At 46.3% G+C, this 26,361-nt stretch overlaps 1 protein-coding gene across 1 annotated transcript in view; it reads right to left on the bottom strand.

Moving 5' to 3' along the window:
• Positions 1-24,742, bottom strand: part of LOC147440709 (multifunctional methyltransferase subunit TRM112 homolog A-like) — a 44,424-nt gene extending 19,682 nt beyond the window's left edge. Inside the window, exon 1 of the mRNA XM_086482556.1 lies at positions 24,373-24,742. Within this exon, the coding sequence (XP_086338682.1) occupies positions 24,373-24,549 (177 nt within the window). The 5' untranslated portion in view covers positions 24,550-24,742. The remainder of the gene's footprint in view (positions 1-24,372) is intronic.
• Between the last annotated feature and the right edge of the window lie 1,619 nt (positions 24,743-26,361).

Below are 26,361 nucleotides of genomic sequence, written 5' to 3'. Positions count from 1 at the left end.
TACGGGATGCATGCACTCGTCACCCATCATGTGACGCATCAGAGGCACTCGTAACCCGGCCCTTTCCACCGAACTTATGGAAACTCCTTCGCGATGTTTATCGTCACCCATCAAATGACACATCAGAGTTGTCCGTTCCTGACGGCAGTTCCTGTAGCTACAATCTTTTAACAGTACTTAGTGCACATAATAAAATATCCTAAAAAAGAGATTAATCATTAAAAATAAGGAAATAGTCCAATTAGCAACATTGAGTCAATTGCAGGACACTGGGCTTCAACAATTCGATGATAAGCTAAAAGCTATTTTCTTGCTTATGACATTGCCAGATACTTGGGAAACCTTGGTTGTCTCTTTGAGCAACAGTCCCACCCTCACGTATGACGGTGTGAGAGGGTCTATTCTCAATGAAGAGATTAGACGCAAGTCTAGTGGGGAAGGTGGCAGTTCTGCCTACAATGCAAGAGGTAGAAATCAAAAGCGTGATGCGGGCAACAGGACTCAAAATAGAAGTAAGAGCAAGACAAAGGATAAGGATGTCACTTGTTATCAATTGGGCAGAAAGGGTCACAAGAAACCCGATTGCAGGTATTTCAAGAAAGAGAAGGAAAGAAAGAAGGAAACGCAAGATAAGAAGAAGAAAAATGAGAAGAAATGGGAAAAATCAGCAGGTGATTCCTCCAGGGATGCTGAAATTGCAAATGTATCCTCTAGTGTGGTCATTCAGGAGTTGTCAGACGTTGAGGAAATCTTGGTTGCAGCTTCATGCCCCTCAGATTTGGTGATAGCTAATGCAGAAAACATGCTTATCTCAAAGAAAGATGTCATTGATACATTGCTCAGTGCTAATGATGGCCTATCCCAGTCATGGATAGTGGATTTTGGTGCTTCATTCCATGTGACTCCATCTTTGGAGTGTTTTGCTACATATGCTGCACGTAATTATGGCAAGGTGTACCTTGGTGATAATTTTGCTTGCAATATTGAGGAAATGGGTACTATGCGTTTGGCTCTTAACAACGGTCAAGAGCTTGTGTTGAATGATGTCAGGTTGGTACCAGGCATTAAGAAAAGTTTGCTATTTGTTGGCCAGTTAGATGCACATGGTTATACTACCATCTTTGCAGGGGATTCATGAAAGTTGCTTAAGGGCTCTATGCTTGTTGCAAAAGGGTCTAAGAGAGGTACTTTGTACTATCTTCGATGCAAAGCTTTGCTTGGCAAGTTTCTTGTTGTTGCTGAAGTTGCTTCACACACGGAATTGTGGCATAAGAGACTTCGCCGTATGAGCCAAAAGGGTATTGATGTGCTTTCCTCTCTGAAGAGAGTTGATGTAAAAGGCAAAAACTTGGATTTTTGTAACGATTGTGTCACGTGACACATCCAACCCTATGTGTCCGTGGACAAGCTACAGAATGATCAGGGTTCAGTTCAGTCAGAGTCAGTCTAGAATAGGAAGTGAACTGGCACTTTTGTGAGTCTGTTCGCAGACCGTGCATGTCCAGACACTTAGATTAGATGCATATCCTCCGGTTGCACACAGCATGATCATAAGCATTTCCATCAGAATTCATCAAAATCCATCAAGGGAATTTTCCAGTGCATTAGACCTATGTTTGCTATTTTTGACAATTTTCACTTATTATTTTTTAGTGACTTTTGTTGGAAAGTAGGTAGGGCAAATTTTGCTAAGTTTGTATGAATAGAAACCTAGCGCTAGCACTTTCTGGTAGAAGAGGCAGCAGGAACTCAGTTCAACAGGCACCTTCTTAGCAGGACCCCAGCAAGCCTAGCGTTTTTGCATCTGCAAGAAGGTCTAGCGTTTTGCGCCCAGATCAGCCAACGTTTTTGCATTTGCAGCAGCCTGGCAACAGCAGAAGACAGATCAGCCCTAGTGTTAGCAATTTGCACCAGCAGCGGCAGCGTTTTTGCAGATCAAGACAAATCAGCCCAGCCCTAGCGTTTTTGCATCAGCCTGATCCCTCAATGTTTTTGCAGATCTTCGTGACGGAATCAGCCCTAGACTCAGCGTTTTCAGTTTTCAGCAGTCAGTTTCCGCAGTAGAACCCCCAAACCTCGTAGATCTCACCTTCCCATGGGCAGATCCTGCGAAGTTTGCAGATTCAGCCCGGAAAACGCAGATTTCAGCATCTGAGTTTTCAGAGCGTCGTCGTCGTACCGTCGTCATCGACATCATCACCGACATAGAGTCAGAATTCAGCAGATAGAAGATTTGCAGATTTCCGCCCTTAGAGTTTCCAAATTTCAGCACGTCTCGTCGTCGTCTTCATCGTCGTCGACATCGTCGGCAAGTCCAAGCATTGTAGAGATTTGTGCAATCATAAGTAGACCGCTCTCGCCATAGAGAGTGGGGCCTTCGGAGGAGGGTTTTACAACGTCTCTGGTGTCATATTCTCTTCTCTCTCTATCTCTCAGTCTCATACATTTGCACGCACAATGTCCATTCACTTTGTTAGTGATCATTGCACTCTCTCATTAAGAACAGAAGGCTCTCGCTTCCATAAGAACAAAAGGAACCTTGAGCACAGTTCGGAGCACTCATCTTGAGCAAAGTTCAAACATTCATTCCGTCGAGCCTTACATTGGTATCAGAGCTTTGGCAGTGTTCTGTATCACTCAAGGAAAGAACCACAGAAATTTTTTTGCTTGTTGCGGTCGCACGTAACCCAAGTTCTCTTGGGCGTGTCGATTCCTAATCGTGTTTTTGAAGAGTGACAGGTAACCCAAGAAAGAAGGCCTTGTCCAGCCTCCCCTTGTGCCTCTTTTCACTCATTGAGAGCGGACCATGCACTTAGCGGCCGGCCAATAGACGTGAGGTGGGAAAAAGCAACCTTGGTGTGAGCGCAAGGCCGCCAAGGGGTGCGTCCGTGGAAAAGAGCAGAACTCGGGTGAAGAGAAGATCCTTCTCGAACACAGATTGCAAGCGAAAGAAGAACCTCAAGAACTCAAGAACCCAAGACCCACAAGAATCCAACTTCCTCATGAACTTAAGAACCAAAGATCATAGTGCATGGTTATCACCCAAAGCGGAATGGATACTTCGCATGGAAGTGATGAGCATGAGAGAGGCAAAGAAGAATTTTCCCCACCAAGACGTTTTTCCAACCCTTCCCCATCTACGTCAAGGATTGCATTAACTCCTATGGAGGAGTTGGAGCAGATGTTTATGGACAGAAAGTTAGAACGCGAAGCAAGAACAGTAGAAAGAATGGCAGAATTTGCTCGCAGACACGCAGAAAGAAAAGCAGAAAGAGAAGCAAAAAGAAAGGTAGCCACAGAGCGTGAGCATGAGCAAGCGCGACACATGCAAGAGTTGTTGCAACTCTTTTCTCAACTGCAGGCACAAATGCAAGAGATTCGAGAAAAGGAGACTCTCAGTCTCTTCTTCTCCAAAGCATGACACACAAGATTTGCATGATGATAAGCATGATGGTTTGAATGATAATGACAAGCATGAAGAATTGCATGACAATGACAAGCATGATGATTTGGATGACAAAGACAAGCATGTTGATTTGCATGATGATCAAGATGTGATTTCTCACAAGCATGATGATTTACATGATGATGATGTGATTGTTCACCAGGATGATGGTTTAGTTGATACTTTCTCTAGTGAAGCTAACCTCATTGCAGATTCGATCAATCACGAAAAACCGATCTTGGCTCTCGAGTCGAGGTCCACAGAACCCCCACAGGAACATTCGATCAAACAGGAAGAACCGATCTTGGCTCTCGCGCCTAGGTCCAGAGAACACTTTCAAGAAGTATTGTGTGTTTGAATGATTAATTAGCACGCCTTGTACGAGTGTTTCATTCGTGATCGTTTCCTGTATTTTAGTCAACGTCTTTATGTGATCGCTTTTCCTAGGCATGACATATTGTACGTTGAGCACGTTTCACTCATGAATCAGCACGGATGTATGCGGATTTCTCATGAAAAGCTGAAAAGTATGCATTCAAGGAAGTCACATTCCATGTCTCTTCCTTGGCATGACACAGTTGTAGAAAGAGCACAAGAAAGCATGGGCATTTCCGTTGTGAATTGCCACAGTTGATTGATTTAGATCAAAAGAGAAAGATTCGCTCTCATTGTTGGCGTGTGTGTGGTGAACGGTTTGGCACTCCATCTATTTATTCATCTACATTGCATGCACAGTCTTTTAGGAAGACGAGATTTTTTCCAATCACCTTACATGGAATAGGTATGTTCATGTTTTTGTGTTGGAAGTGGTTTCATGATATTTTTACCCTCAGAGATTCTTGAAGAAGGTGGACCTACATCCATAGAAGAAGTGGAAGCATTGAAGGAGACTCGGAAGACTTTGTGTCGCTTTCGGCGCGGCCCAAAGAAGCAAGCATTGCAGACCTTTATGAAGTTCAAGTACCGCACGACCCATACATCAGAGTGGGCTGGCGAAGAGTCCCTTCCAAGATTCCGGAAGCTATTGGCGATCTCCCTCGACGCCATACAATTCGGTACCAGTTCCTCACTTTGAAAAGGAGGGGATGTCACGTGACACATCCAACCCTATGTGTCCGTGGACAAGCTAGATCATGATCAGGGTTCAGTTCAGTCAAAGTCAGTCTAGAATAGGAAGTGAACTGGCACTTTTGTGAGTCTGCTGTTCGCAGACCGTGCATGTCCAGACACTTAGATTAGATGCATATCCTCCGGTTGCACACAGCATGATCATAAGCATTTCCATCATAATTCATCAAAATCCATCATGGGAATTTTCCAATGCATTAGACCTATTTTTCCTATTTTTGACAATTTTCACTTATTATTTTAAAGTAACTTTTGTTGGAAAGTAGGTAGGGCAAACTTGCTAAGTTTGTATAAATGGAAACCTAGCGCTAGCACTTTCTGGCAGAAGAGGCAGCAGGAACTCAGTTCAACAGGCACCTTCTTAGCAGGACCCCAGCAAGCCTAGTGTTTTTGCATCTGCAAGAAGGTCTAGCGTTTTGCACCCAGATCAGCCAGCGTTTTTGTATTTGCAGCAGCCTGGCGACAGCAGAAGACAGATCAGCCCTAGCGTTAGTAATTTGCACCAGCAGATCGGCAGCGTTTTTGCAGATCAAGACAAATCAACCCTAGAGTTTTTGCATCAGCTTGATCCCTCAACGTTTTTGTAGATCTTCGCGACGGACCCTAGACTCAGCGTTTTCAGTTTTCAGCAGTCAATTTCCGCAATAGAACCCCCAAACCTCGCAGATCTCACCTTCCCGCAGCAGATCCTCGCCGCACGGTCACATCCCGCGAAGTTTGCAGATTGAGCCCGAAAAACGCAGATTTCAGCATCTGAGTTTTCAACACGTCGTCTTCGTACCGTCGTCATCGACATCGTCACCGACATAAAGTCAGAATTCAGCAGATAGAAGATTTGCAAATTTCAGCCCTTAGAATTTCCAGATTTCAGCCCGTCTCGTCGTCGACATCGTCGGCAAGTCCAAGCGTTGTAGAGATTTGTGCAATCATAAGTAGGCCGCTCTCGCCATAGAGAGTGGGGCCTTCGGAGGAGGGTTTTACAACATCTCTGGTGTCGTATTCTCTTCTCTCTCTATCTCTCAGTCTCATACACTTGCACGCACAGTGTCCATTCACTTTGTTAGTGATCATTGCACTCTCTCATTAAGAACGGAAGGCTCTCCCTTCCATAAGGACAAAAGGAACCTTGAGCACAATTCGGAGCACTCATCTTGAGCAAAGTTCAAACATTCGAAGTTCAACTATGCGTTTGGCTCTTATCAATGGTCAAGAGCTTGTGTTGAATGATGTCACGTTTGTACCAGGCATTAAGAAAAGTTTGCTATTTGTTGGCCAGCTAGATGCACATGGTTATACTACCATCTTTGCTGGGGGTTCATGGAAGTTGCTTAAGGGCTCTATGCTTGTTGCAAAAGGGTCTAAGAGAGGTACTTTGTACTATCTTCGATGCAAAGCTTTGCCTGGCAAGTTTCTTGTTGTTGCTGAAGTTGCTTCACACACGGAATTGTGGCATAAGAGACTTGGCCATATGAGCCAAAAGGATATTGATGTGCTTTCCTCTCTGAAGAGGGTTGATCTCGCAAAGCTAATCCTCTTGATCTTATTCACTCCGATGTATGCACTATGCCTATTAAATCTTTTGGTGGTGCATTGTATTTTGTTACATTAATTGATGACTGTACTAAGAAAGGATGGGTGCATTTGTTGAAAAGTAAGAGTGAGACTTGTAATGCTTTTAAGAAGTTTCATGCTTTTGTCACTACGCAAAAGAGTACTAAGCTTAAATGTCTCAAATCTGATAATGGAGGAGAGTATGTATCTGCTGAATTTCAGCGTTTTTGTGATGAAAATGGGATTAAAAGGGAGTTGACAGCCCCTTATAATCCGTCTTCTAATGGTGTGGCTGAGAGGTATAATCATACTTTATGCGAGAGAGTGCGTTGCATGTTGTCCACCACTAATCTTTCCAAAGAGTTTTGGGGAGAGGCATTGAAAACTGTAGTTCATATTTGCAATCGCTCTCCTAATAGTACGCTGAAAAATGACATTCCAGAGGAGGTTTGGTCTGACAAACCTGCCTCTTATGATCATTTGAGAGTATTTGGCTGTGAAGCTTTTGTTCATGTACGCAATGACTTGAGAACAAAGCTTGATATGAAGTCCATTAAAGGAGTCTTCCTAGGTTATGGGGAAGAAGGTGAAATGGGCTATAGAGTGTGGTTACCACAGTTTAGAAAGGTAATACGCAACGGAGATGTAGTGTTCAATGAGGCAAAATTGCTTAAGAATGCTACAAAATCTGATGCTGACAAGAAAACAGCCAGATTTCAGCCTTTCGTGCCACCCATTGATGTTGAAAAAGAGCCTCATGATGCATTACCGCAAGCTGAAATTGATAATCAGCCGGTTAACCTTGAGCCATAAGAGGTAGGACATGATTTTGATGCTCCTAATGAGGATGGACAGCCACCTGAATTGGCTGAAAATGATTTTCAGCAGCATGATAGAGCTGAAAATGAGTTGCCTTATGATGTAGAACCATTGCCTAAGAATGTAGATCATTGGGTGCGTAGGTCAACTCGTTTGAGAAGGCAATCGCAGAGATTTAACCCCTGTTTGGATCATGTAATGTTGACAGATGAGGGTGAACCTCTTACATATAAAGAGGCCAAATCATGTGAGTCAAGCAGTAAGTGGGAGCTTGCGATGCAAGAGGAAATGAAATCCTTGTATGCAAATGATACTTGAGATCTTGTGCCATTGCCTAAAGGGAGAAAGGCTCTTCCTAACAAATGGGTATACAAGATTAAGATAGTGGATGAAAAACCCAAGTACAAGGCAAGATTGGTTGCAAAAGGATATGCACAGAAAGAAGGAATTGATTTTCAAGAAATCTTTTCTCCTGTTGTAAAGCCTACAACTTTATGTGTCCTTTTTGCTCTCATTGTGGATGAAAAACCCAAGTACAAGGCAAGATTGGTTGCAAAAGGATATGCACAAAAAGAAGGAAATGATTTTCAAGAAATCTTTTCTCCCGTTGTAAAGCCTACAACTGTGTCCTTTTTGCTCTCATTGCGGTGCTTGATTTGGAATTGAATCAAATGGATGTAAAGACAGCGTTTTTGCATGGTGACATTGAAGAGGACATATACATGAAACAGCTTGAAGGTTTTGTAGTTCCTACACGCGAGGAACTTGTATGCAAACTGGAAAGGGCTCTGTATGGTTTGAGACAATCATCACGACAATGGTATAAGAAGTTTGACACTTTTATGTTGTCTCAAGGCTTTAAACGCAGCCATGCAAATCATTGTTTGTATACGAAAAGGGATGAAGATGGTAGTCCCATCATAATTGTTCTCTATGTTGATGACATGCTGCTTGTCGGGAAACATAAGACTAGTCTTGATGCTCTGAAACGTAAGCTAAATTCAGCATTTGCTATGAAGGATTTGGGTGATGCAGAGCATATTTTGGGCATGCGTATTAAAAGAGATAGAAAGCTGAAATTGTTGTTTTTATCTCAAGGAAGGTACGTTGCAAAATTACTTGACAGATTTAATATGGCTGATGCTAAGTCTCTTGGGGTACCTTTACCTCCATACACTAAGCTTAGCAAAGCAAATTGCCCAAAGGATGAGATGGCATTGAAAGCAATGAAGGGAATCCCTTATGCATCAGCTTGTGGTTCTCTTACGTATGCTATGGTTGCCAATCGTCCCGACATTGCTTATGCAGTGGAAGTTGTTAGTCGATACATGTCGAATCATGGCAAAGCGCATTGGGAAGCTGTCAAATGCATTCTGAGATATTTGAAAGGTACACAATCAAAGTGTATCTGTTATGGCAAAGGTGACTTAAAGTTGCAGGGATATTGTGATGCAGACATGGCAGGTGACATGGATACCAGGAAATCTACCAGTCGATATGTATTTGCCATTGCTGGTCATGCAGTCTCTTGGTGTTCTAGGTTACAAAAAATTGTGGCATTGAGTACTACTGAGGCTGAATATATTTCAGCCACAGAGGCTTCAAAAGAGGCCATTTGGTTGGGTAGACTTGCAAAAGAACTTGGCTTGTCTGCTCATACACCCGTGTTGGGTTGTGATAGCCAGAGTGCTGTCTATTTAGCCAAAAATGCCATGTTTCATGCGCGTACCAAACACATAGATGTGCGGTACCACTTCATACGACAGGAATTGGAGGATGGTCTAGTCACCTTGACTAAGATCCATACACAGGATAACCCTGCAAATGTTCTCACCAAGAGTCTTGCTAAGGCTCAACATGAGCATTGCATACAGCTGGTGGGAGTTGGTTAACTTAAAAGGCATCATTTATGCCTTTAAGTGGGAGGTTGTTGGGTTAAAGGCCTAAATAACCCCTTTTTGTACATTTTTATACTTTGTCCAAGTTCGTGTCCACGTTCAATATGAACCTGTACACATTTTTTTAAAGTCACTTATAATAAAAGTGGGAAAACCCAAAACTCACTTATTGAGTTTTCCCCAAAAACGTGAGCTCTCTCTCTCTCCTTGCTTCGATCCCTAGCGCTTCCTCTCTGTTGCACTCCCCCTCCTGCTTCTTGCCCCAATCCTGCACTACATCCCGACGCGCACCTACGGGTACCTTCTGCTTCGCGCTTTCACAAAGTACAACTCCGCTCGCAGACTCTGCGTTCAGATGCTCTGCAAAGTGAGACACCAAGGGCTATTATAAAGAGTACATGGGATGCCCAAAAGCAAACAGTTCAAAAGCACTTTCACCCAAAAGCTCTGGTCCCCAAAAGCTAGCGCTAGAGATTCCCAAAAACAACCAACGTAATTTGCAAAAATCCGTACAGCTTGCCACGTGGCACCTGCAACGGAAATTGCGGAAATTTCGTACGGCCTTGCCACGTCAACATGTCGGCACATTTTACGAAAATCCCTTTCAAGGTTCAAGCTTCTGTCTATTATGGTTTCGGGCCCCACAGCCGGTGCTTCATAAGTTCTTCAAGTTAGTCCATCCAGTTTCTCTTGTCCACTTGGCCATTTCTCTGCCAGATGATCATGCCATCTGCCTCCAACGGGCCTTGACAGCGACAACTCCCCCCCTCTTTTGGCAACAACAAAGACGACCCCCCCCCCCCCCCCCCCGTTTTTGTGAGTGGCTTTGCATTTTAAAACGCTAGGAGCCATCGGCCTATGCTCAACCACAATTCTCAAGGAAACCGGCATATTGTTTGGCTCGAGATTGTGAAGCCAAAAGCAAATGTACGAGTTCGCTAGAGGACAAAGGCAAAGGCAAGCTTGACCAGGACAACAGTTCCAGTACCCAGTTAGTTGTCTCAGTACGCACGAGGTCCGACAACCGCTGTTATAAATGTGACAACGCTTTGTTTGGCTCGGGAGTATGAAGCCAAAGACAAAAGCAGGAACTCACACTGCACAGGAAGACAAAGACAAAGGCAAACTGGACAAAGATTACGGTAATAAAGATTTGACAAAGGAGATCAATATGGCACACGTGGTGGCGGCCACAGTGGCCACGACACCAGATTTCTAGTCAGAGGACAAATCCCGCCACTAGCTTCAGCCAGAGAGGCTTGTGAGTGGCAGAGAGGGGCAAAAGTGCTCCTTATAAATAATTTGGACCCTTGTGTTGGAGTTCCCCGTGGGTCGGAGTTCAAGGCACATCCATCTGGTAGGGGACCAGTCAGACATATGTAAAACACTATGGATGACTCCACCAATCCGTCGTTGTTGGTTGGATTATGGAAAGGATGTGTTCCACAATTCATTATCTTGGAATATTTTGAGGTGATGTGCTTTTAGGTGTTTATTTTACTTATATTTGTCAAAGTCTGAGTAGGGCAATTTACTAAGGTGGATATATATATGTGTCCCCTTGCCCCCATTGTACATTGTATCAATTATTCATTGCCAAGGTTAATTGATTCAAGAGACTCTGTGTGTGTGTGTGTGTGTGTGTGTGTGTGTGGATAGCTTCCTACAACGTCAAAATTCTCTTCTTCTTCTTCTTCTTCTTCTTCTTCTTCTTCTCTCTCTCTGTCGCGCGCTTTCTCCGCTTGGTCTCTACACTTCCGCATCGTCGACTTTGACAAGACATGCATGTCCAAGCACCAGAGTTGCGGGAAACCGAAACAGAAACGGAAATGGAACAGCAAAGTTTGAGAAGGTTGAAACGGGAAACACCACGTTAGCCAAGGTGTGCTATTACCCATCTTATAAGATACAAATATGACCACGGATATACCAAAAACCACAAATTTTGATAGAGTATAAGAATTAAGATTCAATATCAAGGGACAAAGGCTTCATTTTCATCATGCAAATGGGACTCAAGAGTCAAATAAGACCAATAAACAATGACTTGTTGCTAAACGTAGAGGGCATGAATATATGAAGAGGTCTCTTCTTCAACTTCCACAAAGTGATCACCAACATCTCCTTCATTAAGGTCATTGGGTCTTTGGCTCCTCTGGCTTGAAAGAATTAAAAGGATTTTTTTTAATGTCTCCTAAATGAAACGACAAGTTGAAATGTTTAACGCTGTCACAAGACGGGGCACCACGTGCCAATGGAAAAGAACAGACTGAACAAACTTTTAGCACTTCAATAACAACTGAACTAAAAGAGAGAGACGACACGCGACACGGAGTGGCGGAATTCCACCCCGGAGAGTATTGGCCCCAAACCTTGGCGCCCCTTTTGGTATTTCTTTATATTGCATCAACACAGTACAAGCCGGAACTCCACGCTCTGCACCTTCTCTAGGAAGCATGCCAGAGAAGGAGCCCTTAGCACATATTTAAAGGCCCTTAGCCTATGAAAAGTAGTTTACATGAAAAGCCTTCAAACTCAAGCTTCTCGTCCAAAAGCAATGCCAAAAAGCTGCCAATGTAAATCACGGATTTTCGTACAACAGTCAACACAAAACACGAAAATCCGTACAACCTGCCACATCATCATGTCAGCGCAATTTCCGAAATTTCCGTACAGCTGCCACATCATCAACTGCTACGCACGACTTTCAATGTGTGTGTGGATCCTGCTTTATTTTAATCCTTTGTCACTTGGAGCCCCATCAGACGGGGTCCCCATAAGTTGGTAAGACTTCTTCTTCTCTTACTTGTTCTTCTTAGGGTTTAGGCCCCTCGGCCGACATCTGCAAGTTGGCTCCTTTCTTCAGGGCTTTGACACGTCAGCAGTTTGTGACATCTCCCCTTCTTGAAAGAGAGTAATCGTCCGCGATTACAGCATATCTGCAAAACAACTGAAGTTAGCTCAAAAATTTCCGAGGGACGTTCCGAGGAACAATCAGTTTGCTCTTTTTCTTACGAAGTTAGCTTCTCCTTTCGGCTCTTTTGATCAAGGAGTTAGCTTCTCCTTTCATTCAGATCGAAACTATTGATATACTGGCATAGTAAAATTAGCCATCACACCCAAACCGCATTGATCTTCCGCGAGTGTCTTGATGCACTAAAATTACATACCCATGCAATCTCATCCAGTTAGGAATATTCAATAGTTGGCACATCACAATGCAACACAAATGCTTACATGTGCATGTTACAAGACACAACAAACAGCGCCATTGAGCACTCCCCCGAGATAAACGGTCTGCGGTATGAAGCTACTCAACAACTACCTCGTCACTCCCCCTGCAAATAACCTAAAAAGGTCCGGGCCATGAGCTCAGAGGACTGTACAACCAAACGGTCCCCAGACCGCAGTCTGCATCGCTTGGAGGTTCAAGCATACAACCGAACGCTCCCCAAGCATCGGCTTGCGTCGTTCGGAGGTTTTCTAGCATACAACGGAACGCTCCCCACGCATCGGCTTGCGTCGTTCCGAGGTTCAACAATACCAAAACAGTATTTCTCACTTCTCCACCCGAGAGTAAAATCACAAATCATTGAAACCAGTATTTAAAACCAGAGTCAAACAATTCAAATCGGCACCAAGACAGTTTAAAACAGATAGCATCCATTTCAAACAATACTTTCTCAAACAATATTCAAAAGTGATATTTCTCGTTTTTAGGTGCAGTAATGTCCCATCCATCCCCACCATAAAATACGGTGGATTGCACGAGCTCGCTACTGCTAGCGCTCACACCCCCCCGCCCCCGCCCCCCCCCCCGGCCATCGCATCCTCTCCCCCCCCCACACCTGCTCGCGCTCGCTGCCCCTGCCCCCCCCCCCCCCTCATTTGTCTACCCTCGCAACCCTTTCGCCATCGCTGCACCTGCCCGTCCCTTGGCCTCAACCCTCCGACTCACCCCCCCCCCCCCCCCCCCCCCCCCCCCCCCCCAGCTCTTGTTCTCTTTTCGCCTTCCACCTGCCTGTAGGCTGTTTTTTCTAGCTTGCTGGTATACGCCTCGACACCAACACCCCTATCTTTTCAGCAGCAGACACAGAATGGCAACCTCTGCTCCACCTCAGAGAGACTCCACAGAAGCCCCCTCGCCCGATACCGCGGAGCCGACCCTTCGACTTGCTCTTTTGAAAGAAGAGCAAGCGAGCTTGATGGCCGAAGTGGAGCGCTTGCAGGCCACTTCGGTTATCTGTAAAATCATTGGCACTCGACCCAGCCGAGATAAACTGCAGGCCCGTCTTCTCTCTGATATGGGCAAGATTACAAATGTCCAGATCCTCGGGAGAGGGTACTACCAAGTCGAGTTCAAGTCTGCAGATATGGCGACCAAAGTGATTTCGATGAGCCCGCTCGGCATCAGAACAGCTCGAGCTTACTTCCGACGTTGGCATCACGGTTTCGACCCCACTACAGATGTGCTCGAGGAGGAGGCAGACTTGCCGATTTCGGTTGCTTTCCAGGCCTGAGGCGAGAGTACCATCCCCTCCTACCCAGGATTGGTTCCATGTTCGGGGCAGTTTTGGAGTCTCCGCGCACGGCACCTTCAGTTGTGGCCAAGGCCGCAGGTCTGCCTATTGTGCGGGTTCTTGTTCGTGACACACTCCCTCCCCAAGGTGGTACTGCTGCCTAGGGTGAGTGGGGGATGGATTAGACAAAGTGTGGAGTATTCGGGTCTCCCGAACCAGTCTTTCATTTGCAAACAGATGGGCCATATGGCAAAGGCCTGTCCTCGCAGGAGACCTCGACCCACAGCGCATGTGCAGCCGCCCAAGGTTGAGCATGCCAAGCAGCCAGGTACAAAGGATACACAGACTGGTACTTTGACAGAGACTAGTGACCAGCCAGCTGATGGTTGGCAGTAGGTGCCTGGCCGCCGCCGTCGGGGGAGAGCTCACCCCACTGCTCCTCCTGGTGGCCGACCTGCTGCAGCTCAGCAGCACTGGGTTCCGACTGGGAACCGTTTCGACCCCCTTCAGCAGGACCTACCTAAGGAGGCCCGTCCACTTCTGTTCCTCCACCACCGCCTCCTCCTCCCTCAACCGCAGCCGCCCCGCCTTCCCCGCCTCCTTCCCCCTCCCCCACCTCCACCTTCGCCCCCCGCCCCTCCCCTCTCCTCGATGGGGCCCATAGCCTCGTCTCCGGACCCCTCCGCCACTCCTCCTCAGACACAGGGTACTGGCCACGCTTCTGCCGCGAGGCGTTCTCTTGGTAGTGCTTTCGCTACGAGCCGTGTGGCTCGTGAGGGACAGCCCCACTTGAGACCGCCTTTTCTGGTGCTCACTTCTCCCTTTGCAGCGATCCCCAAAGGTCTGACCAACTTCGACATTCGCAGACGTTGGGATTTCTTCGATTACAGCTTCACTCGGTTTCTAGGTGATTCCTCTTCCGACTTGGAGGAGGCCAGCTTTTGAGTCCACGTCCTCTTTCTTGCAACTAGAGGTAGTGAGGCCCTGGACACAGCAATGGGTTTCTCCTTTTTGTTGTGTGGTAGGGATACCACGGAGTGCACCCAGCACACAGTCCTGGACTGGCTCCAGACACAGGCTATTGAGTTCTCACATCACACAGGGGACTTAGCAATGACAGATCTGGTGCAGACACTTTGGCCTCTTGCCAAGTTCAACGTGACACCTCCAGATGCAGTAGGTTGCAGGCACATTGTGGTACACTTGTTTGCTGACACTCATTGCCCTCCGTGTTATGTTTTTGTGCATGAGGATTCTTGGACAGAGGATGTAGCCCTGCGGGCTGCACGCTCGGCTTGGGTCCGGGCGGGACAGTCACTTCTTGCACGCTTGTCTAGAGGTCGTTCGGATGCGGGTTACTCCCCATCCAAAGCGGCCTCAAAGATAGCGAGGTTGACTGTTGTTGCAGCATCTGTTTCTCTGACTCCATGGGATCATCTCATGGAATGTGCAGGGATTAGGAGGGCCCCAATTTCAGCGACAGAGGGGTCGGCTACGTCAGGAGCTACAGAGATGCCTTGTGGGTGGTGAGATTGACATTCTTATGCTGCAGGAGCATCATCTTTGTGAGAGCTGCATTCGGCGTTGTGGTCAGATTTTGCGTCGTCTCTATGAGACTTTTTGGTCAGCTGCTTTTGGACCTGGAGGCATCCAGGGTGGGGGGTGTGTGACTATTGCGGAATCTCTACAGCAGGCCATTGTGGGCAGAGGGATTATTGTGCCAGGCAGGGCTCGGTGGATCACTATGCAGGTTCAGGGTTGCATTGTGGGCTTCCTGAACATATATGCGCCCAATGTGGCGAGTGCACAAGTAGAGTTTTGGTCACAGATTGTTAAGTCTCTGCCGCAAGCGGAGCAGTGGTGCATTGGGGGTGACTTCAACATGTTGGAGGACCCTTCTGACAGGATTGGTGGTAGCCACGCTACTGTGCAGGGAGTTGAGTTGGCAGCTTGGGAGAGGTTTAACTTTTGTATGACTGAGGGTTTCGGAGGTGTGGCAGCAATCTAGCTTTGTGAGGCCCCCATGGCCCAGACAGCCTGGCCTTCTCTCGTTCGGACCGTAGAGTGGGAAGAGTGAATCTATCGCGGATAGATCGCTTCTACACTAGTGACTTTTTCTGTGACTCGGGTGGGACAGTTGGCATCCTGGCAGGGACTTCCTCCTCGAACCATGCACCAGTGATCCTCACAGTGACAGATAGGCAGAGGCGGGGGAGCACGATGCTATGCATCCCTGAAAGGGTCTTGCTGGACTCTGCACTCAGAGAGCGAGTAGAGGCTCTTTGGACAGAGAGCTTGGACATGAAGGATTCCCCTGCTGACAGAGTGGCCTCAAGACTAGCTCAGCTTAGTCGTTTCTTTCTCCAGGAGTCCTTGACTCCCTGACTGCAGCGAGAGAGGAGGAGCAACGTCTCAGACGGGGCGTTGCTTCCTTGCAGAGGATGCAGGAGCAGCATCCAGAAAGTCCTTGGTTGGAGGAGCAGTTACAGCAGGCTCGCGAGGAGCTTGGTAGCACAGAGGAGCGGCTCCATGAGTTTACTTTTCATCGACAGGCATCTCAGTGGACGTAGGTGGGTGACAGAGTGACTGGTGCTTTCTTCGAGGTAGTGGGACCTCGACATACGCATGCCAAGGTCAGTCAGTTAAGGAGGCCCGACGGGTCAGTTGCTTCTGAGCCAGAGGACATGCGTGCAGTTGCTACTGACTTTTACAGTGAGTTACTATGTGCAGAGCCTCAGTCAGAGAGTCAGGATGCATGCAGGGAGCAGGTGTGGGCACAGATGCCTTGCCTTGTGACTGAGGAGATGCGCCAGAGACTTGTGCTTCCACTTCAGCTTGAGGAGTTAGACACGGCTCTTAGTGCACTCCCTCGTGGTAGCTGTCTAGGTGAGGCTGGCTTGACTCATGGTTTATTCTTGGAGTACTGGGACTTGCTTGGCCCTTATCTCTGTAGTGCTTTCCAATACATCTTGCACACAGGAGAGATGCCTGACAGCATGAGTGAGGGTCTGATCTACCTCATTCCCAAGGAGGGTGGCTCCTTGGATGAGATTCGACAGTGGGGCCCTATCACCATCCTCAACTCAGCCTACAAAATTCTTGCCAAGGCTCTGAGTTTGAGGATCCAGCCACTTCTAGAGAGCCTTATACATGGGACCCAAACTGGTTTTGTCAAGGAGCGTAGTATCCTTGACAACATCTTTACTTTTTGGGAGGCTTCTGCCCTAGCGAGGCTTCGTGGTGAGGATCTGGTGATTCTTCTTCTCGATTTTGAGAAGGCCTACGACAGAGTTGACTGGGACTTTCTGGAGGGCACTCTATGCAGGATGGGCTTCTCAGATGCTTGGATCAGAGGGGTGTCAGCTTTGTACAAACGAGCACATAGTCAGGTACTTTTGTCAGGAGGTAGAGGCGATCGTTTCATGCTCACGCGTTTGGTGAGACAGGGCTGCCCTCTTGCCCCCTTCCTCTTTCTGTTCTATGCTCAGGCGATGAGCAGGTTCTTGGTGTCGCAGCGGGTTGGTTTGCGGGGCTTAGCACTCCCTATTCGGGGAGATGAGCTATTGGACGTTGAGCTTGCTGACGACTCAGCCATCTACTTGGATGGCCAGAATGCCAACCTTCACAGGCGTGAGCAAGCTCTTGAGACCTTCTGTTGTGCATCTAGCGCACTGATCAACTAGAGAAAGACAGTGGCTTTCTCGGTTGGTAGTGCTCCTGTGCCCGATTAGATGCAAGGTGAGGGTTTTTAGGTGGATTCCCCCAGGGATTGCAGTTCAGTACTTGGGCTGTCAGGTTGGTCTGGACTTGTCTCCCGAGCAGCAAATTGCTCCCCTCCTCCTGTCTATCACGAGGAAGTTGTTACACTGGAGCTCAGCACGACTTTCTTTGGCTAGCATAGTAGTAGTGGCCAACCAGGTGTTGTTGGCGACTATGTTCACTTATTGCTGGATCTTCTCGAGTTCTTGTATCAGCTAGGTAGAGAGGCTGATCAGGAACTTCCTTCGGTCAGGACATGACACTCAAATAGCCCGAGCCAAAGTGGCTTGGCAGGTCATCACTCTTCCTTGTTCACGGGAAGACCCAGCACAGCAGAGCAAAGCCCTTCTTGGGAAGTTCATAGTCAGAGGACTTCTTCCAGGTAAGGAGCCCTGGAAGGAGTTCTAGCTACAGCGGCTTCGTGCTAGGGTGCCTCAGGTTGGAGGCCCCTAGCGACCTTCGACCATATGGATCTTCACTAAGATGCGTAGAGTTGGTTTGAGCAGGAGACTGGAGGACCGCTTCGCTGTGAGTTTGCTTCGATCTTGGGAGCACTTGCGGCGAGGCCTGGAGCAACGACAACCTACTTACACGGAGGAGCGCCTACGACAGCCCCTTGTTTGGAACCCCATGGTTAGCTCTCAGAGAGGCCACTTGGTTGGTAGTCGGCCTCATGTTTCCTGGGGTCCCATGGCAGCAGGTCCAGCGCGCTCTTTAGGTGACTACTTAGAGTTTTCAAGCTTGTCACAGGAGTTGCAGGGTTTCCAGCTGAAGGGCATGAGAGGGGTGCAGAGCATGTGCCAGGACATCTCAGAGGCAGTTCCAACTTCCAGCTGAGTGGCTCACACCTCTCGAACCAGTAGCACCCAGGTGGATAGGAGCCTTCACACGACCGGAGATTCTCATCTCAGTCCGGGCCTGCTCAGAGACTGTTCCATCCCTTTTTTTCGAGTTACAAGGTGAGGGACGCTTACAACGAGTTGCAGTAGAGGCCCCGCAGGTGGCAGAGTGCTGTTTTCAGAGGATCCGAGTGGTGGGCATCTGTGGGAGAACTTGTGTCATCGATCCTGACCCAACAGCTCTTGAGACTGGACACTGGAGACTGTGGGCTTGGGAAGTGCTATCCACTGGCACGAGTACAGTGGAATCCTGGAGAGTGGCTTTAGAGGGACCCTTTCTCTTCTGCAGACCACCCAGGTATCTCGTTCTTTCAGTACACTGTTCGACTGGGACATCACATACTAGCAGCACAGAGAGAGGCTCGCCCCGCTGCAGCACCTCATTGGCAGGAGGAGGGTCTCACAGATTGGCCTTTAAGGTACGTGACCAGTACGTAACATTTGTAACAACAAAAAGAATAGTGACTTTAGCCTTTTTCAGCCTATACATACTAGGAACTACATAGAGTCTAGACATAGATACTACTTCAAACATCCATTAGATACTGCTTCAATGTCCATTAGATATTGCTTCAAATGTTATCCGTACTTAACTCTTAGAATACATCACTTAGTCAAATTTCAATAGCACTAAACATGAGTCACGATTGCGAAAAGTTAAAACTTAAAACTTCAACATACCATACATAAAACATCAAGAGTCAAGATTGAGGACTCATTATCAATTCTCATACAAAGATGGATACATCATACTATAGTGACCAGTCTAGACTCTACCATCAAAAAGACAGAAAAATGGGAATACACTATATAATACAATAAACTTTAGTCCATTGCCCAATGGCAAGATGCCCCTAAAAAAACAAAAAAAAACAAAAACTAAATTTGTGAAAGGGAGGAAAAAAAAAACGTACACTATCTATCCGTACGTACGGAACCGTACCGTAAGGTTGTACCGTACTGTACGGATCCGTACGTACGTACGGATGCAACCTTGGTTCTTGGCAGCCTTTTGGGAGAGGTTGTGGGACTCCAGACAATCGAGGCAAGTCACCTTGTTTCAGTGGCTGGTCGCACACAGAGCTACAGCAGTTGGGAGCTGGCTAGTGCATAGTGGTCTCTCGACCGCATGTGCAGCTTGTGACCATTTTGTGGAGAGTCAGCGTCACTGTCTTTGGGACTGTCCTTTGGCACAGCAGGTGTGGCTTCGTGTTCTTCAGTTGATGCCTGCTCTCTCCACGGCTTGACAGTACACTTGGGGAGCAGCGGCTTGGTCCACCGTCACGGGCCCGGCACTTCAGTTTGAGCTATCTTCCACCAGCAGGATGATAGTGATGCAGGGGGGGCGACCTACAATCCAGCCTACCACAGAGATTACTCCCCAGGAGTGGTGCAATGAGAGAGGAGTATTGGGGGCTCATCAGTGGCCTGACACTCTGGTTCATCTGGCGGACCCGTTGCTTCCGCATCTTTGAGGCTCGCCCTGTGCCACCAGCAGAGATTGTTCGCGATCTTTGGCTAGAGTTGATCTACACTCTCAGAGGACAGCTCGAGAGACTATAGGGCAGCTCCGACCGCATGCGGGAGCGCAGAGAGGCTTTCCTTCGAGTCTGGCGTCCTGGGCCTTTCTACACCATGGTCCAAGGTGTACTCCAATGGCACTACCGACCACCTGTGTGGGTTCTCCCTCCTCCCATCTCTTGATTTAGCCTCATTGTACATATGCTATTTTTTCATTGGGAGAGTCTTCCCATCATGGTTGTTGTAGCCCTCTCTTGAAGAGGTGGTTGTAGCCCTATGGGCAGTTTCATTAACTAATAGAAGGATCTTTTTCTCGGAAAAAAAAAAAAAAACAATGTTCAAAAGTTAGTAACTAGAAAAAAACTAGAGAGGTCATTCAGGGCTTTGTTCGGACAGCCGAACTTTGAGGACAACTGCCTTGCCCTTCTGCATCACGATGATGGTTTGATTCCGGACCTGGAGAGTTGCATCATTTTTATCGTGCCACGGCATACCCAAGAGAACGTCGCAATTGGAGAGTTGCATCATTTTTATCGTGCCACGGCATACCCAAGAGAACGTCGCAATTGCCCAACTTCATAATGTGAAAATCGACTTTTCCATGATAATCTTGTATAGTCATTGGAAGTGCACCGATGAGCGGTACCACTTTCTGAGTTTGCCCCGTGGCTAGCTCATCTTCAATTTCTCCATCCTCTGCATCATAATCAAAGTGCATCTACTTCAGGGATTCTGGAATGAAGTTCTCCATAGCTCCGGGGTCAAAGAAAATGAGGGCTTTCAAGTTGTTGACTTTTCATAAGCTCTGGATAATTCATTAAAACTCTCGAGGTGTATACCATAAATATCGGGTACTAGTCAAATAGCAGGTCTAGCCTTCTTGGCCGGAGGTGGCCCCGAGGATCTATCTGACGTGGGAGCAAAAGGTTGCACTAAGGACGTCGAGGCTCGCTCAGGACATGTATTGAACGTATGCCCTGTTTGGAAACATTCGAAGCATCGGCCTTCTTGTAACAAGGCGTCTAGTTGACGACGTGTCAAAAGAGGCCGATGAGGTTGGTTTTCACAAGGTTCCCGAGAAGTTGTGCGTTGTTGTCGGGAGTTCTGATTAGTGGCCGGAGGTTCTTCTGTGGTAAACTCCAACTTTTCTTTCATGAGCTTGTAGCCGACCGCGGCATGGTCCATAAGCTCTTGCATGGTAGAGACTTGCTTGGAGAGACAATATTCCTGCAATGGTGATGGTAGTCCATTGGTGTAGCGCTCGCACTGGTCCTCCAAGGAAATGAACTTAAAGAAGGACACCGGAAGATACACGTCGAGAAACCTTTGGTTATAGTCGTCCATGGTTTCGGTGGCAAGCATTTTCAAGTTGCCCCACTCTTCCAAAATCCAGACTTCAAAGATCGAAGTCATGTAACTACGTGCAAAAACTGTCTTGAAAGCTTGTCAGGTCCTTGTAGCATGTGGTTGTGTCGCGATTGGACTCCACCGTTGCATAGCATTATCTTTAAGAAATCCAGTTGCTCGAGAAATCTTGGATTCTTCTGTATAGTTCCCCAAAGCATAGATGTTGTCGAATTGCTCTAGGAACTGCAATGCTTTCTTGCGATCTTTCACCCTGGAAAAGTGAAAAATTTGACTCTCGTGCCGCCATCTTTGAAATCTTTGGGTTGGTTAGGCGCATATCCCAGGTATGGATAATAAGGGTATCCATATAGCTCCAACCATTGTAGCCTGGTGGCGGTGGTGGTGGTGGAGGTGGGGGCAATGGCGGTGGCAAAGGCAGTTGCACTGAATCAGGGTCAAATGGCTGCATCATATTCCTGAAGACTCCCCCGATCGGAGCAGACGGCTGAGAAGGCTGTCAGTTGGAAGCTCTCCTACTTTCTGATGCCGGAGGAGGATGTACCACCTGGGGCATCAGAGGGGGTAACATGTAGTTCAAAAATTGTTGAAAACTTTGCAGCATCGAAAGATTCTGCTGAGGATGCCGCGAAAGAATGTCCTGAAGCTCGTTGAGCAGAAACTGCAAATATTCTGTTGAATCCATGAATTCTATGTATTGGGTTCTTTATGGCTTATGCCGTGTAAGACAGAGTGATGAAGACTGGAGCGCGCTCGATGCGCGATGAAGTAAGGGTGAGAGTGGCTAATAAGTCATGGGTCGGGACCCGAAGATACTTCAAGTAAGAATTCCAATAGCTCTGTCTTCTCTTTTGGGAAACCGGTGTGCTTTCAAAAAAGCACACGCCTGATGCTATGATACCATTGTCACTGTGCTTTCAGAAAAGCACACGCCTAATGCTATGATACCACTGTCACAAGACGGGCACCACGTGCCAATAGAAAAGAACAGACTAAACAGACTTTTAGCACTTCAATAACAATTGAACTGAAAGAGAGAGAGAGAGAGAGAGAGACGACACGTGACACGGAGTGGCGAAATTCCACCCCAGAGAGTATTCGCCCCAAAGCTTGGCGGCCATTTCGGTATTTCTTTATATTGCATCAACACAGTACAAGCCGAAACTCCACACTTTGCACCTTCTTCGGGAAGCATGCCAGAGAAGGAGCCCTTAGCACGTATTTAAAGGCCCTTGGCCTATGAAAAGCAGTTTACATAAAAAGCCTTCAAACTCAAAAGCTTTTGGTCCAAAAGCAATGCCAAAAAGCTAGCAACGTAAATTACAGAATTCCGTGCAGCAATCAGTGCAAAACGTGGAAATTCGTACAGCCTGCCACATCATCATGTCAGTGCAATTTCTGAAATTTCCGTACAACTGCTACGCACGACTTTCAGTGTGTGTGTGGGTCCTGCTTTATTTTAATCCTTTATGTCACTTGGGGCCCCATCGAACGGGATCCCCATAAGTTGGTAGGACTTCTTCTTTTGTTACTTATTCTTCTTAGGGTTTAGGCCCCTCGGCCGACATCTGCAAGTTGGCTCCCTTCTTCAGGGCTTTGACACATCAGCAGTTTGTGACACAGGCCCGGATTCTTGCCTTCTGAAACTCCACATGGCGCTACACCTCTAATTCCAAAACATTTCAGTTCCAAAAACGCGTTTCAGGCCAAGAGGGTGGTGTTTTGCCATTTCATATGTTAGTAGCGCCTGTTTCTAGGCTTTTCCCGCTACACTGCCAAGCGCGTTAGAGTAGCTCCATACCCTTTGATTGCACATGAGCACAACTAATTTTTGTAGGTAGGCACTGAGGAGTGTTCCCATACCCTCTGACTGCACATGAGCACAACCAATGTCTGCTAGGTGCAGACACTCGGGAGTAAACTTATTCATAAGTGACATATAAGCATCATTTTATAAAGTCATGGAGGCTCAATCCGACACTACTCGACCAAGACTTTCGCACCTGTATAGGAGACCCTAGGGGTAAGACATCCAAGTTTCGCAGTACAAGTACCCGCAGCACAAGCATCTTCAAGGTTTTTCAACGATCAGCCGTCTACAATTTTCTTCTCTCAGCAAAAGTATTCCAAAGATATCCTTGACAGCTTCGAATTGGAAACCTTCAATGGAAACCTTCAAATATATCAACACTCCTCTTCAACCCTGGGAGAGGGAGAATGTATCTTGCACCTTGCTTTACAACAAAGCCTAAAAACTCAAAAGTATAAAAAGTCATCTGCTTTTAGAATCGTAAATAGAAAGCCCTCAAAAATATTTCCATATTTGTCAGCGGCCAAAAAACCACATCAACAACCTGAAAATTACGCCATGATTTACGGTGAAAATTCCAATGATTTGCAGGCCTGTCATGTCAAACTTTAGTCCACTCTTCTAGTCAAGAGCAGGCTCGGCTTTTCCTCTCCTCTTCTGGTCCGATCGTGGTTCATTGAGTTGTGACAACCGAGGTGAAGCAACACTCCTACTGAAGACTCTAACAATAGACCAATACACTTGCAATGGAGCAAACACACCCACAACAAGTATGGGCCCCTACACAACCTACATGGCAAAGTTTTGACAACAACAAGCTAATGTGACAACAGCGCACGATAGCGTCCAATATTCCTACAAGCAACTTACACAAATGTTATTCTATTTCCCTTGTGTGAAATTAAGTCAAACGAGCTACATTTATTTTATAAGCATTGTTGTTAGAGTCGCTTGCCACAACCTAAATGATATAAATAAGGGGCCTCGATGCCTGTTGTAACTCAGATTCTAAGAGTGGCTCGCAAAAAAATTTGAAAGCTTTGCTTGAAATCAATATTAATATAGGAATACCACCAATTTGGTAGCCAATGGAGGCCGCGCGTCCCAGAGAATAACTCCGGCTCCCACATCGCTTTTGCGCTTCTCTTCCATACGATGTTTTTAACAATTTTCAATCTCTATGCAAGTCTTAACAGTGATTTCACCTCTGGCACATCGTGCAGTAGCAATGATTAAGTCTCTAGATTAGAAACAAGGTAGACTATAGATAAATGAAGATTTGTTGCTTTCCCAAACCCTTAACTAGTGCACACTTCATCAACCTTGTCTAGGCCAAGACCAAAATTGTTGTGGAATGCTAGTGAGGAGACATCAGATTTCAAACAAAACTTTGAGAAAATTGAGAACCAAGAGCAGCAATCTATGAACAACATTGTAAATGCACATAGCCGAAGAAAGTAAATATGTCTACGTACTGGAATACATAGACCATCAAAACACTGGACAACAACTTGCCTGTCAGCTTTTTTTTCCTCGAAATACATGTTTAAAAAGCAATCTGCAAGCTAAATAGAATATGTAGCGCTCTCTCTCTCTCTCTCTCTCTCTCTCTCTCTCTCTCTCTCTCTCTCTCTCTCTCTGTGCACTAAAGACTTACAGAATGAGAAGCATCTCGAAAAGCTTTCCATTCCAGTTTTGGAAAGATATGCCTGAGGAAGTCTGGATTCATGTCCACCTCTTTAGTCTCCACGGTAGTAGCCTCTATTGCAAGGGGGAAACCATTTGTGACTCCCTTTATGTTGCAGGAAAGCATGTTATGTGTAAGAAGCCGCATGTTCCTGATCTCTCTCTCTCTCTCTCTCTCTCTCTCTCTCTCTGTGTGTGTGTATGTGTATCGTCAGCACTACTCAAATACTCTGCTCCACTCTCACTGTCATTATTTATTCCACTTGCGAGCAGATTTAATCAAATCAAATGAGCCCGTTGCGTCGCCTTAATTAGGTGTTTAATGCACGACTAACTACCTTCCAACTAGAGTGCTACCACTTACGTAGTGAAGTGGCTAAATCTCCCATGATATTCCATGACTTTGATTCAAAAAAAGAAAAAGATGTCAAGCAAGTGATAAAATCATGAGGGCTGCCTCTATCTAAACTAACATAAAATGGCGGAAGGGAGAGCCCTTTACAGGTGTCGAAATCTGCTACATGAAGGCTAAACTTCAAAACTGAGAGAAGCCCCTAGGCGACCGAAGGCAACCGACTGCACTAGTATAGTTAAGAAATTGAGTGCCCATGCAAAGAAACCCTTCATTCACCAGTAGTATATATTAACAATATGTACACACTACTAAAATAAAAGGACCTAGTCAGCTAGATTACAACCTTGCTCATGCTTAATTGACAGAGTTAGTGGCACCCTCCATGAACTTCTCTAAACTCTTGAATGCAATGAGCCTTGAGAATACTTGGCTTGCCATCTAGGAGTATACTCATAATCACAAATGCATGCTTGGTAACAAGCTCTTGTAGTAGAAAGGTCTCATGCCCACATTGAAATTAAAGTGGTAATATCTCTTCTTGTGTTGCAATCAACACCACGCTTGTTAGGTGCCCCAACTACATCAGACTTGACATATCTGAGTGTTTTCCTAATAGAGATCAACCACGGAAACACTAACCATGAGATGATCATCGAGCACTAAACATCCACTTGATCATAAAAACTGGCTATCATTGCTTATGACCAGAAGAAAAGGAATTGATAATCCAATATTGACCTCTCAAAGGCAAGGTGCCATGGAGAAGATGGGAGTGGGCAAACATGCAAAGCTATAAGGAGATGAGGTTGTTGTCACCACCCATGGTTAATTTTCAAAGCTACAGGGAGATGAGGTTGTTGTTACCGCCCACGATTAATTTTCACATTAGTGTTGCTCTTTTAATTAATTGATGCTACACCAAATAATAGTTAGCAGATCGTCCAAGCTATTTGCCGAGCTTCATCGTTCTCTCCATCAACCACTACAAATCCATTCACGCAAAGTTGGGGATGTTGAAGTTTTCCACATTGGGCACCCCCATTATGAGCATGATTTTATAATGAGCATTATCACAAGATTTTAGCTTTGTGCATTACGTGCTTGATCATGTGACAGAGACTGTTCTTGGTGACTACTTGCATGTGAGGCTGAATTCATAAATGAGGACATGGGCCTCCTCTAGACATAGTAGATGACGATATGGTCCTCTACTCTTTAGCAAGGGGAAGGAGATCAAGTAGACAACCTCAAGTCAAAAATAGAGAGAAGATGATGTCACAAAAGAGGTCAATTGAGCAAGTTTCACGTGCATCAAGTCACGAGTAGACATGTCATTGGCTAGAGAGTTATTAGATAACTTAGGCACAAGAGTTTTTAAATAACTCTTTAAATAGGTTAAAGGTTCTAGTAATTTCACATTTTTTTAAAAATTTATGTTTGCTACACCATCCGGGTCCATCCGTGTCGCCCAAGCATTGTTGAGACACCCTCCATCCCTAGCTTTATTCATGTTGCCCAAGCTATTGTTGCAAGAGATCTTCTCTGCTCTGCCATAGCTCTTCCAACTACTTTAAAGATATGAATTGCTCTACAAGCCATGCTACT

The sequence above is a fragment of the Adiantum capillus-veneris genome, chromosome 15 (genome assembly GCF_014529385.1).
Source record: "Adiantum capillus-veneris isolate H3 chromosome 15, ASM1452938v2, whole genome shotgun sequence".
NCBI lineage: Eukaryota > Viridiplantae > Streptophyta > Polypodiopsida > Polypodiales > Pteridaceae > Adiantum > Adiantum capillus-veneris.
This window is presented reverse-complemented; position numbering and strand designations above follow the sequence as displayed.